The 13,813-nt window shown below is 36.7% G+C and overlaps 1 protein-coding gene across 1 annotated transcript in view; it reads right to left on the reverse strand.

Moving 5' to 3' along the window:
* The window catches only part of LOC139728036 (O-acyltransferase like protein-like), a 35,045-nt gene that overhangs the window by 12,468 nt on the left and 8,764 nt on the right, over positions 1 to 13,813 (reverse strand). Inside the window, exons 8-13 of the mRNA XM_071639000.1 lie at positions 12,664 to 12,831; positions 7,512 to 7,605; positions 5,426 to 5,705; positions 4,304 to 4,383; positions 2,582 to 2,695; positions 1,170 to 1,298 (exon numbers count right to left, since the gene is read on the reverse strand). Of these exons, the coding sequence (XP_071495101.1) occupies positions 1,170 to 1,298; positions 2,582 to 2,695; positions 4,304 to 4,383; positions 5,426 to 5,705; positions 7,512 to 7,605; positions 12,664 to 12,831 (865 nt within the window). The remainder of the gene's footprint in view (positions 1 to 1,169; positions 1,299 to 2,581; positions 2,696 to 4,303; positions 4,384 to 5,425; positions 5,706 to 7,511; positions 7,606 to 12,663; positions 12,832 to 13,813) is intronic.

A 13,813-nucleotide genomic window follows, 5' to 3' on the forward strand; every position in this document is an offset into this window, starting at 1 on the left:
GATGTCGAGAATGGTCGGATATAGATCGTAAACGATCGAATAGCGGTCGGGAAGGGATCGTGTTGAAGAACGATCGAGCATTTGGTCGGGATTGCTCTGGTAAAAATAGGTGATCGGGATTGATCTCGCTTGATCGAGTTGATCTGATCGGCAGTGGGAACGGCCCACTTTGGCCATTGTTGACAAAAAAAAATATTTTCAAGTCGAATTGAGCAGAACACAAAGAGTAAATTGAAATATTGATGAATTGCAATGGGCCCTCTTGCACTGAAAAAAAAATGAAAAGAAAACAGGAATAAGTTAAACTAGGTAGGCCTATTGAATCATGCTATCTTTTCAAGAATTCATCGTTCGTTGCGTTTGATTTTCGCGCACGTTCTTTTGAGTGTAACGTGGTCGTATGAATTTATATCTGAACTTTTAAAAGTTGATTCAAAAATTTTGTCATGCATATGAGTTTAGACTGACCGAAAAAAAGACACACATTTTGATTTGATTTATTGGTTCCTGTATTATTGTTGTACATTCACATACATGTACATGACCGTGTACACACCATATTGGTCCTTTTTAATACACAATACATTCGTGACATTCAGAATGAAAAAAGAAGGGATGACATAAAAATTGCAATCTTCCATAAGTGCAAAGGTAAATAGAGTGGGGAAGTATCAAACCTCGTGCATGGATTTAGTGAAATACGTAAATTAGACACATACTCCAGTAGAAGCCCGAGGAAGTGAAAATACCTGCTCAATGCATTGTGCGATTGCATTTGGCGGCCGCTCAACGAAAGAATTAGGAATTCTACATTATTTGTGACTTCACAGTAGTATGAAGATACAGATAACAATCCCCCCCCCCCCCCCCGCCTAACAAATCGTCAGTTTTTATAAAGGTTATCCGTTCCCTGCATCTGTTACTGATGAATTAAACTTTAAAATTATCGAACTTGAAACTGCGACGAGTAATCTAATGGCATTTCGTTTCATTCAATGTAACATGACACATTTTGTCTGTGCCTTATCTCGATATCTCACTCTGTTTTTCCAGGAATGTACGGAGTATGTTAACTCGGACACATGAAATTAGAGGAAAACATAGGCATAAATCATTAATGTCAATCAAGACGAGAAATGATGTTGAATACTTACAATGGACATCTTCACTCTTTTGTTTCGCAGAGAAAACAAAAGTATCCTGTTACCATGCCAACAAGGTAGGTTGGGATGCGGGTGTAGGGCTTGGCGTAAGTCGTGTCCTTGAGTGGATTGTCACCGAGATTGTCGTTGTAAGGTCTGGCGTGAGAGTAAAAATGATTCCTGTTTGACTAATAGTTCGAGAAGATGCTTGAAAAGTGCTCGAATTTTGAAAAAAAAACAACACATAAATATAAACACTGAATGGCCCCACATGTTCACAGTGTATTTGGTAGTGTATAAGTATAAAGCTGCGAAAGGAAGGAAAGTTCATAAAAGCTGAATGGTTTCGTGCCTATATTAAGTGAGTGAACGGTTTACCATTCTCACTATTTTCCAACATGCAATAGTTTTCGAATTAATCAGTCAATAAATGGCCTGTCACCATGGTGATGTTTGTTAATGTACATCCTGGCAGTGAGAGTATGATTCTCAAAACTTCTATATGCCGGATTTTTTAATGGATTCGAACATAATCACGCAGGTCAGTTAAGTTTCTGAAAGTGAGCTATCGCAATGTTAGGCAATGCTATTACCATTTAAGGAGATCGACTACAGGCAGAACTGCAGGAACTCAGAGCATAATCCCTTCCGGGTTTGTTTGTTGTTGTTTTTTTTTTTCAAACATTGTTTGCGCATGTAAGTTCTGATGACATAGCTTCACTGCGGCATTACCATTGCAAACCGATTGACTACGTATACAGAAGTTCGAATATTTTTTTTAACTTGTGCTGTTGCAGCTATGCAAAGGCTGCAATGTCCACAACTATCTTTGATCAGCTCCTTAAAATTATACCGGGGTTTAAGTCATAATTTACCATTTGCAGATGAAACAAAAACCCAGCATTAGTGCTTTAAAAAAATAGTTCTGAAATGTGTGTTATAGGGATAGAAACAACCACTGCAAAATTTGAATCCATATAATCGATGTTAAGTATTGTTGAATACACAAAATGAAAACAATAATTAAAGAAGTTATAAAAATAGAAAAGTGTCTACAGTTATGGTTTATTGAGAGCAATAACTGATATCTCCTTACATTTTAGGCTTTATTGCGAAAGTTTTGGATGGTAGGATGTTTTGTCATTGAACAGACCTGCTCATATGCATAGAATGTGATATCTTGAACATGTTTAAAATCACTGCTCCCAAAGGTAAACAGGATCTTTTAAGAAATAGCATTCGAGGGCTGCCCTGCGATATATAGAACTATGGAATAAACAGTTCAGGACTCTCAACGTGCTCTAGAGATGTACGTTTATTTTTTGGCACCATTGCTAAAACTCTGATATCACCAAGCCGTCATAAATAGAAATGAAATAATTCGATGCTAGAAGGTTGCGTCCCCCACGCTGTCCCTTTCACGCAGTAACAGCACTTACGGTTGAGTGCCGTAAGGGTTGTAAGTGTATCCATAGTACCACGTCAGTGCAGCCAGTGACGATAGAGAGACTGCCATCAATGAGGTGATTAGTGCAAGACCGGCTTTTCTGCTCCTGTAAATAACAACAAAGAAATTGCCAAATAGAGAAAGTACAGACACAGAGAAGACGAGATAATTCCCCTTCCTCTCAACATCTCGGGTATGAGATATCGCCTTCTTGCTCTCGTGGATCGTAAAAGTTGAGAAGATGAGATCCAGGATCTCGTTTTCTCGCATCGCGGGAAGAGGGTAGACGAGAAAACGAAATCATACGACTTGTCTCTACGCCTTTTCGAACCCATACTCCCATTGTTCCTCTTTTCGTCTCCTTAGTCCAAGAAGTCCAGAAGACGAGATTTCACCACTCACCTTTTCGCCTCCTTGGTCCGAGAAGCCGAGGAGACAAGTTCTCTCTACTCCCCGTTTGGCCTGCTTGCTCTAAGAAGTCAGGAAGACGAGATCTCACTACTCGCATTTTGACTCCTTCGTCTGCGAAGTCAAGAAGACGAGATCTCACAACTCGCCTTTTTGACCCCTTGGTCCGAGAAGTCAAGAAGACGATAACTCACTATTTGCCTTTTTGAAAACTTGGTCCGAGAAGTCGAGAAGACGTGATCTCACTATTCGCCTTTTTGACTCCTTGGTCCCAGAAGTCAAGAAGAGGAGATCTCACCACTCGACTTTTTGACTCCTTGGTCAGGGAAGTCAAGAAGACGAGATCTCTCTACCTCGTCTTTTTGACTCCTTGGTCCGAGAAGTCAAGAAGACGAGATCTCACTACTTGCCTTTTTGACTCCTTGGTCACGGAAGTCAAGAAGACGAGATCTCCCTACTCGCCTTTTTGACTCCTTGGTCAGGGAAGTCAAGAAGAGGAGATCTCACTACTCGCCTTTTTGACTCCTTGGTCCAAGAAGTCAAGAAGACGAGATCTCACTACTCGCCTTTTTGACTCCTTGGTCCAAGAAGTCAAGAAGACGAGATCTCACTACTCACCTTTTTGACTCCTTGGTCAGGGAAGTCAAGAAGAGGAGATCTCACCACTCGCCTTTTTGACTCCTTGGTCCAAGAAGTCAAGAAGACGAGATCTCACTACTCGCCTTTTTGACTCCTTGGTCAGGGAAGTCAAGAAGACGAGATCTCACTACTTTCCTTTTTGACCACTTGGTCCGAGAAGTCGAGAAGACGGGATCTCACTACTCGCCTTTTTGACTCCTTGGTCCCAGAAGTCGAGAAGACGAGATCTCACTACTCGCCTTTTCGCCTTCCCGGATTCCCTTGTAACAGAAGTGCGTTCCTTCACCACACTTGCTAGAGGACAGGAAACGTTAATCGTACTTTGCTCGGGTACTCTATCTGTGTTTATGATTGACAGAGAACTACACTTATGTTATTTTATACTAGTAAGTATTATGAAAGACAATAACAACTTCCAATATTTTTGTATGTATAACGTAGAATCACACACACACACACACACACACACACACACACACACATTTTATTGATACTTAAATACCAGAAGGGTAAGGATTCCATAGGAAATACATAATATTTGTAATATTCTACTTGACCATGACGTACGCCATCATAAGCGATGTACTGAGTATAAAAAAACCAAGCAAACACAATTGCATGTGTGGGAATAGGGGAAACAGGGTGTTTATTCTGTCGCTGGACTCACTTGTACAAGATGACGAGAATGATTGGGCTGATGATGAAGAACTGCATATCATTGGCCAGGTACCAAGTCCATCCCATGCACTTTAATCATCACGGCATGGCGAAACAAGAGAAGCAAAACAAAGTAGGGGAAGTAATAACGTCTGAATATACTTTGGTCTAAGATAACTGCAGTGCAGTGCAGTGCAGGCGGGACAAAATCTTGATCTCCTTTTTCCTTGAGAAAGAAAACAAAATTGATTGTACACTTCAGCAAGATTTCGAACAAATGTATAGTAACATTCGAAACAAAAATAATCGAATCAACAAGTAAACAAACATAATAGGGTCATACCTTTGCTTTTCCTAAGAATTCAATATTACGGAGATGGACAATTGTATCACCTTCTTTAGCCAAGAATCTTGGAAAATGTTTAAAACACTTTGAGGCTTTCTTTGCCAATAGGGATTCAAAGCATTCTGAGGGTTACAAAGAGCGTTTATATAATATATTCAGACTTTGCGTAACATGTCGAAGTGTTAATGTTTATTCCACCAACAGTGACCGAATTCTCCTTCATTCTATTAATACGGTGACACTCAATCATAAATGAAAAGTAACTTGTAATTTATTAATTAAGTAATTTATTTCACTATGGCGAAAGTATATTAAACATTATCTGGTTCAAATTCCTGTTTAATATGCTCTCTGACATAATATTCCTTACACTGGATTAACTGTCAAATAATATGCCTATTTTGACAGGCCTCCAAGCAATCAACAACAAGCTCTCGATTCATGACTCTAATTATATTGACGCGCGTCCTCCCGGGTTGGATGAAATATTTGTTCATAAATAAGTATTGACATCGTAGTACCATGCGTGATGCGTCCCAAATCAGAAGTGCGCTTTTATGATCCGTACATTTATCAATCGTCATCAAACACCGGGACGGTCAAGAGCTTATACAATTGTTCAATCTCAAAGCTCAAAACTTAACAATTTCACACCTTCCTTGATCACATATTTCTATCCGATTTGATAAAATTTTAAATTTTGTGCTGGCAAAACCTTGCTTTTTCTTCCACACTAACTTCTGATCGTTCCGGAATTCCCCCTTATCATCGTAGGGTAAAACTTACGGCTATGTTCAGATCGTATGGCCAAGGATAAAAGTTGTTAATGTAGAGCGGGTGGGTCCACCACACGTTGACGCAGGCGTTTCTCATGTAGTCGTGAAATCCCTCGTTGTGGGGCCCTTCGGCGAAGTGGGGCATGAGCAGCACGAAGATGCCCATGGCAGCCATGTAGACAGGGGTCAGGCGCCACCAACGGTGGAAATAGAAGACGCCCCAGCTGAAGGTGCTCTGTAGTTTCTTACTGTCGATCGCTTTCAACGTGAAGAAGGTCACGAGGAACCCACTACGAAACGTCCATTTTAGAGAGGAAAGAAAAAGCTTTGAGGAAAAGCATTTTTGCAGAAAAATGGCAGGGATATAACGTTCACACTATATCGACATCATCATTTTTTTCTTCTTTTTTTTTGGGGGGGGGGGGGGGGCTTTGTTTTTAGAGCAAGACCTCTTTTTAAAGGCTTTGTTTAATAACATTCCGTTAATTGTGTAACCAACACGTTCTGCTAGATTGCTCAAAGCGGTTTTTTTCCCTTCATTTTCTCAATTTTTTTTTTGGTAGTTTCCATTGGCAATTAATTAAAGACCACATATTAGTGAAGGTGGTGACAAAAATGAAGATGGACCGATTGCTATTCATTCTCATCACCGGAGATTTGATGATTTCCATTCGATGCTTCTTTTGTAATTAATTTTTTGCAATCGACTTTCTGGTTGAATCTTTAAATTCCATTTCCAATTTCAAAATTAGTAGCAGTACGAGTTCATTGGAATCGTTGCATGTGCAAGACTGGAAAATAGCTGCAACTGAAAATTTATGTGCGTTAAAAAATTCTAATTTTAAACAATTTTCGATGATATATTTTGTATTGAAATATTATAATGTCGTTTTGACAACATTAATGTAGTAAGCAAATTAATGTCAAATTACGACAAATAAATAAATAGAGATAGGCAAAGGTAGATGAATTGATGAATATAGATATTGGTGCATAATATGGCTATTGTTACCCTGCATCACAAAACCAACAAATAGTTACCAGACATTGGTTTTCAGTTAGGGGCAGAACCTAAAAGAGCAGACTCTAAAGCAGCTTTAAAATAATGTGTATCTCAATTGAAATGGACTCTCCTAACCTATCTAAATATTGGAAAGAAAGCACACACTCTCACTGATTCTGGAAGAGTTTGAACCGATAAAAAGAGTCTCTCAAGTACAGAGTCTATTCAAGCGCTGTAACTCTTCACCAAACCGTGCTGTGCGATGAATGGGACAAAAAAAAAAAAAAAAAAACAGGGTGTAAACCACGGGAGCAACAACAATGAAGATATTATTAGATTAGGTTGAAATTAAAGACGCTCCATTAATACGTTCTGTCCATGATTAATTCCAAATATAAAAGCAGTAGCATTATCTCTTCTTGAGTTACTAGACTTGAAAGTGAAAAGTGTTCAAAGGGTTTTAAAGAAAATAATGAAAAATGGCCTCTAAGACATTACCTGATCTCACTACTCTCCATATTTCTTTTTTTAAACAAACTGCTGGTAATGCACTTTCCCACTTATTTTCTGATCCAAAACTTAAGAACAATATACAATTGTAGAAGAAGGGTAGCTCTTTCAGAAAATTATGAAAACACCAATGTTTACTTGGTTGACCTGTTTCACTTTTTTTTTTAGTGTTCACATAAAATCAAGGGGTGCGACTTTTTGTTCGTTTTGTGATGCACGGTCACATATGTATTCAACCAAAGAAAAAAATATTTACAGTATTCAGAGAACGATATATTTGCGTCACAATTATAAGTGTGTTTTTTCTTGAATTTGCCTCTTTAGCTATAATATCAGTTACCAAGCATCTTCCAATAAACTGACGTGGAATCCAAGCTAAAAGTTATTCACAAGGTTCACACGTAGAAAAGTTATTGACTTGTAAATGATAATAATAATGATAATGTAAATAATAACAGTAATAATAGTAATAATACTACTAATAATAGCAATAATAATAATAATAATAATAATAATACTATTAATAATAATAATAATGATAATAATAAAACGACCACATCAAAGAAAATAAAACTATACACACCTCAAAACGAAAAACGTGTCCACGGAGAAGGTTGAGTTTGTAATGGCCAAAAATCCGAAGCTGTATGCGATCTCATAAGTTTGGAGTGGGTTCGCTTTTCGTAGAATAAAAAAGAAAGAAAAAAAATGCGATGGTTCTCATTCTCTACGCCATTTCACTTAGCATCACAGTAATGATGTGGGATTTTGTATGAATTCACTATCTCAAATTCCCCTGACAATAGAACCAATTGAAATAGAATGAATCGGAAATAGGTTAAAACGATTATCATGACATGGGAAGATGTGTCTTTGCATTGCTGTCCTAAAGTTACATTATTATTATCTTTAAGTTATTCTCAGTCAAGTCATCATTTCTTTGAATATTAAACAATTATCATGAACTTATTTATTTTTCTATTTTTTTACATAAGTCCTCCTTATAATTATATTCCTGTCAGTGTTCCGCATATATCAAAGTGTCTATTCTTTCTTTCTCCTGCGTTCTTACCAATATGATTATGTATAAAAATGTTTGCATTATGTTCAATCCTTTATGATATGTTATGTTCAATCTCTTAACGTAAACAAAAGTGTTTATATGTTATTTATTTAGTGATTCTGTTATCCATTTGCCTAGCGATATAAAAATGAATAATGATTGTTTGATTCAGGTTTGATTCAAGATTCAAGTCTTCATATTGACCATGAATTAACATGGAAACATCATATAGATTATCTATCTAAGATGTGTTAGAGAAATACTGGGATTTTGAATAAGCTAAAACATTTTTTTCCCAAGTATATTTTGAAAAATGTATATTCAACGCTTATTTTACCCTACCTCTGTTACGGAATACTTGTCAGGGAAAACTGTACCAAAATACATTGATAAAATTTTCAAACTACAAAACGGGCTATTCGTTCAGTTAATCTAGCCGACTATTATTGTCACACGAATTATTTCTTCTTTGAAAACAGACTCCTCAAGGTTGCTGACTTGTTTTTATACAACTGAGGCACATTTATGTTTCAGTTTAAATATCAGCCAACGGCTTGCCTGACGTATTTACTCATACGTTTCAGAAAAACTGTGCCGTCCATGTTTACCCCACAAGACAAAGAGATTCATTTCACCTTCCGCGTACTCGCACACTCCTTGCCCAAAAAACAATTGTTTTTACCGGACCTAAATTCTGGAATGATCTCCCCGCCGATTTAGTCAATTGTTCTCGTATGTTTACATTTAAACAAAAATTGAAATCAATGTTTATAAATGAATACAATCAGCCTGATTAGAATTTTTTAACATGTTATATGCGCAGTATTCTCGTTCAATGTATATTTCTGGTTTATGCTCTCATTATATAATCACTGCATCCATACCTGTATTAACATTTTGAACTCATTATGAAGTTGATTATAGATAATGTGCACGTATACACTTGTGTATCTATATGCCATATTTTCACTCAGTTGTTGTTCTTTGGGTTCTTGTTTGTTTGTTTTTTCTTCTTTTTTTTCTTTTTCTTCTCTTTTATTTCCTTTTCCCTTTGTACTTTCTCTTTGTACTTTGATATTTTAGCTTTCATATCGTTTCGTCAGTATTACTTTGTGTCCTATCTCCATTGATTGCATAGCAAATTTACACCGGTATTTTTTCATGGACCCTGCGTTTACAAGCTTTGCTTTTGCGGTTCCATCACATTTCACAAGTTATAGAGAATTGCCTTATGTACATTATATATGACACACTTTCTGTCCATGACCCGATTTATAACATATTTTGTATCTCGCTTGGTTTGTATTCTTTTTTTGGATGTATTTTCATGTCAAGTGAAATATGAAAATAAACGTGCTGGAACTGTTCAATGTGTCTCGAGTGCAAGACCAGTGCAGTTTCAGTTATTCAATTCAATTAAACAAATCCAGGTTGTATTTCATCACTTATTTTACATCATGTAATCCAGATTGCTTGATTCCACGATGGCACATGCTGTAGTTTTCCCCCTTTTTTCTTTGTTTTTTTCTTCCTTTTCCCCTACCCAATTAGTTTGATGTCAGTTGACATCGGTTCGTTGTTTTTTGTTTTATATTACTGTCTTGTGTGTTTTCTGAGGGTCCCATATCGTACAAGCTCTGCTTCTTAGTGGGACCCTCCACTTCCATCCTCATCATTAGTTGACGTTATATTCACAAAGATATAATTGCGTTTTTTTCTTCATCTGCTTCTCATTTCCATATGTGCTTTGTCAAATCACATTCTGCAATTATTACAAATATCCTGTACGTATGCAACGTATATAATTTCTTTGATATTTGATGGAACTGAAAATAAATTTTAATCTTGAATCTTGAATCTTGTCACTTGAAATTACTTTTGCTTTGTGATATCCTGGATTTACACTTTAGCTCGACACTAACTTTTATTTTTGGTGGCCCGATCGGGCCACCAAAATCACTAATTTTTATTTTTTGGTGGCCCGAAAGTAAAATCTGGTGGCCCGAAAAAAATCAAGAAAAACATAAGAAATACTAAATCGGTCCTACTGAACATAGAAAATGAAATATTAAGTATTACTAAAGTGATACATGTACCCATGTTTGAAATAAATGAAGAGAAAATTCAATCATCTTACCGTTATTCTGAGTTCTAAGATTTAGCAAATAGGCTTATAGATTATTATAAAAGTTGATGCCTATTTAGGTGGTCAAAACTTACGTTTGAAACGATAGAGTGGGAGCATTTGCAGACATTAATTTTGTGAACATCCGACATCTGTTTTGGCATTATAAATAGCTGGAAGTTACCGTTATTCATTTCTGATTGTAAAAGCAATTATCCAACATTTACTAGTATTTTAACACCGTACGGAGCCGAATGTTACTATCAATTATTTTCTTTTCAAATGTAAAAGCAAAGAACTGACATTCATTTTAGCATCTTACGGAGCTGAATGTTATTCCTTATTCATTTCAGAACGTGAAAGCAAACATTCCCAATTTATTATAGCATCTAACTGAGCCGATTGATTAATTATTTCCAAATCTAAAAGCAATAATCTGTTATTCATTTTAGCATCGTACGGAGCAGAATATTACCGTTATTCATTTTAAAATTAAAAAAGCAAACATCCAACATTTGTTTTATTATCGTACGGAGCCGAATGTTACTGCTGTCCACTTCCGAAAGTGAAATGAATTATCTTACAATTTAGCATTGTACGGAGCCGAATTTTACTGCTTTTCATTTTTGAACGTCAAGGTAGACATCAGACATTAAATATTTTACCATCAAACGCAGCTAAAAGTTACTGTTCTTCATTTTGAAATTTAAAAGCAAATATCCGACATTCATTTTAGCATCGTATGGAGCAGAATATTTCTGTTATTCACTTCCGAATGTAAAAGCAATCATCTGACATTTATTTTAGCATCTTCCTTAGCCGAATTTTATTACTATTTAGTTTCGAAAGTAAAAGTAAACATCCGACATTTATTTAATCATCATTCGGGGTTGAATATCATTGTTATTCATTTCCGAACGTCAAAGGGCATGGGATCATTCGACATTCATTTTAGCATCTTCCGCAGCTGATCTGTTATTGCTTTTTACTTCAAACCTGAACGTGAACATCCGGTATTTATGTTACTATCTATATGGAGTTGAATATTATTGTTGTTCATTTCCGAACGTCAGAGGAAAATTAACATCCGACATCTATTTTAGCATCTTCAGGAGCTGAATGTTGTTGCTATACATTCGAACATAAAAGCAAACATGAGTCATTATTGTTATCATTCACCTGAACGTGAACATCCGGTATTTATTTTACCCTCTATATAGAGTTTAATATCATGTTTATTCATTTCCGAACGTCAAAGGGATCATTCGACACTTACTTTAGCATCTTCTGGAGCTGAATGTTGTTGGTATTTACTTTCCAACGTAAAAGTAAACATCCGGCATTTATTTTCTCATCGTACGGAGTTGAATATTAATAGTATTCATTTCCGAACGTCAAAGCTAACATTCCACATTTATTTCAGCATCTTCTGGAGCCGAATGTTATCCTTATTCATTTCCGAACGCAAAACCAAACATCCGACACTTCTTTTAGTATCATACGGAGCCGAATATCACCGTTATTCATTTCCAAAATAAAAAGCAAACAGCTGGCATTTTGATTTTCTCATCGTACGGAGTTGAATGTTGTTAGTATTCATTTCCGAACATCAAAGCTAACATTCCACACTTATTTCATCATCTTCTGGAGCCGAATGTTATCCTTCTTCATTTCCGAACGCAAAATCAAACATTCGACACATATTTTAGTATCATACGGAGTCGAATATTACCGTTATTCATTTCGAAAATAAAAAGCAAACATCTGACATATATTTTAGAATCTTACGGAGTCGATTGTTACCTCTGTCCATCTACAAAAGTAAAGGCAATTATCCGACTTTTTGGTGGCCTGATTGGGCCACCAAAATCTTCATTTCTGAAATTGGGGTGGCCTGACGCGCGTTTTTGGTGGCCACGGGCCACCGGGTCACCGTTAGTGTCGAGCTTTGTTTACAGTCTGAAACATACACGTTTGTATTCTCGTACATTTTGTTCACTTGGTGCACATTGGTGTATGTACAGTGATACCTTGTACCATGCAGCAGCAGGCATTCAGTATAGAGCGTATTATTGCACCAATTATTGTCATCATCATTAATATCAAGTTCGTTCGTTCGTTGGTTTTTATTCTGCTTCTCAAATCGAGTCAAACTGAATTATATACATGGATTGTGACAAATTTAGACAAAACATAACCAAATGACAAAGGAGCAATGCAAAAGTGCATTTTATATCACATGCATGAAAATGCCATTGTTAAACATTTATGTTTCCATGATATTGTTTCCATATAGATATAGGTGCCTACAGAAAAGGCAGTAGTAACATTTGAAGCAGGAGACCATCTACAGCATCTAGGCATGGCTTGACTGGGCTGATGGCTTCATTGGAAATGCGACTAAGGTTTCCCTTCTTGGGAAATGTAGCTCATGTTTACCTCATTGGGAACGTACGCGGGCTGAAGTTTGCCTGCAAGCAAAGAAACTGTAAGTAAACAAATTTTACGTTTAAACAAGAAGGGAAATGAGCCAATTGAAATGCTCACCGAAGTATCCGTAGTAGAACTGACAGGTATGCCCGAGTATGACCCACCACATGCTCAAGACCCGAATACCGTTCAGAGCCGCCAGTGTGCTGGAGGACTTCTTGGCACTGAGCATCTTGGGAAGGTTTGTTAACGCCGAGAAGGACATCAGAATTCCATCAAGTATAGCTTGATTGGTATAGAAGACGAAAAAAAGAAGACAACTAAGCTGTTTAAAGGGATAGTATAGTTTTGGTGGAGATGAGAATTGGACTGGTAACTTTTCGAGATACCGAAAAAAAAACCACTTATGAAATAATACAGAGCATAACTATTATTCTATGAGGAATTCAAAGTTTATAAGATGAAAATCGGCGTCGGAATGGCTGAGACATACAAAAACAAATTAACAACAAAACGATCCTATCAAATGGTGGATCCTACCTTGTATTGGAATTGCTCTGTTTTGGATAGCTCAGCCATTTCAAAACCACTTTTCATCAAATAAACGTTGAATCTCACTTGGAATTACATGTTCTTTCATATTTCATAGGAGGTTTCCCATTATCTCACCAAAAACAAAAATGTTAAAAACCTGAAATTAGGTATGAACAACAACTATACGTTCCCTTTAAGATCTCAGTTCTGATATGGAAGGCCATGGCTCATGTTTGCAAACCGGTATCTCTGACGCTTACCGAACTTTGTAAGCATTGGGGTGTTGGAATTACTGGGCCATAGTGTGTCAAAGTATTATTATGCTCCTCTGATACCTTGAACCGGATTTGCAATGTTTTTTTGTTTGTTTGATTGTTTGTTTGTTTGTTTTTACACAGTGGGTATATTTCTGTTTTAGACCACCTCACCTCCTCGTTCTAAACCATTCATCTCCCAGCGTCCATAGCACTGTTTCCCAATGACAATTGCTAAATACTACAAACAGACTTTCAACTTTCAACGTCATGGAATCAGAAGTATAGAAGTTCGGCGCTTTTCTTCAAATATAACATATTATGTATCATTTTTGGAAATTGCATTTTCGCTGAATTAAGTGTACGATTCGGCATATGTAGCGGCAGTTATATCCGAAAAAAATCTAAAAAGTTTTCGAAGGCTACTCGAAGTACAATGTTTCCTCCATTTTTTCCCTATATTTTTGCCTTGGAATACA

The sequence above is a fragment of the Diadema antillarum genome, unplaced genomic scaffold (assembly GCF_040938485.1).
Source record: "Diadema antillarum isolate AM-2024a unplaced genomic scaffold, OU_Dant_1.0 seq00000162_RagTag, whole genome shotgun sequence".
NCBI classification, from domain to species: domain Eukaryota; kingdom Metazoa; phylum Echinodermata; class Echinoidea; order Diadematoida; family Diadematidae; genus Diadema; species Diadema antillarum.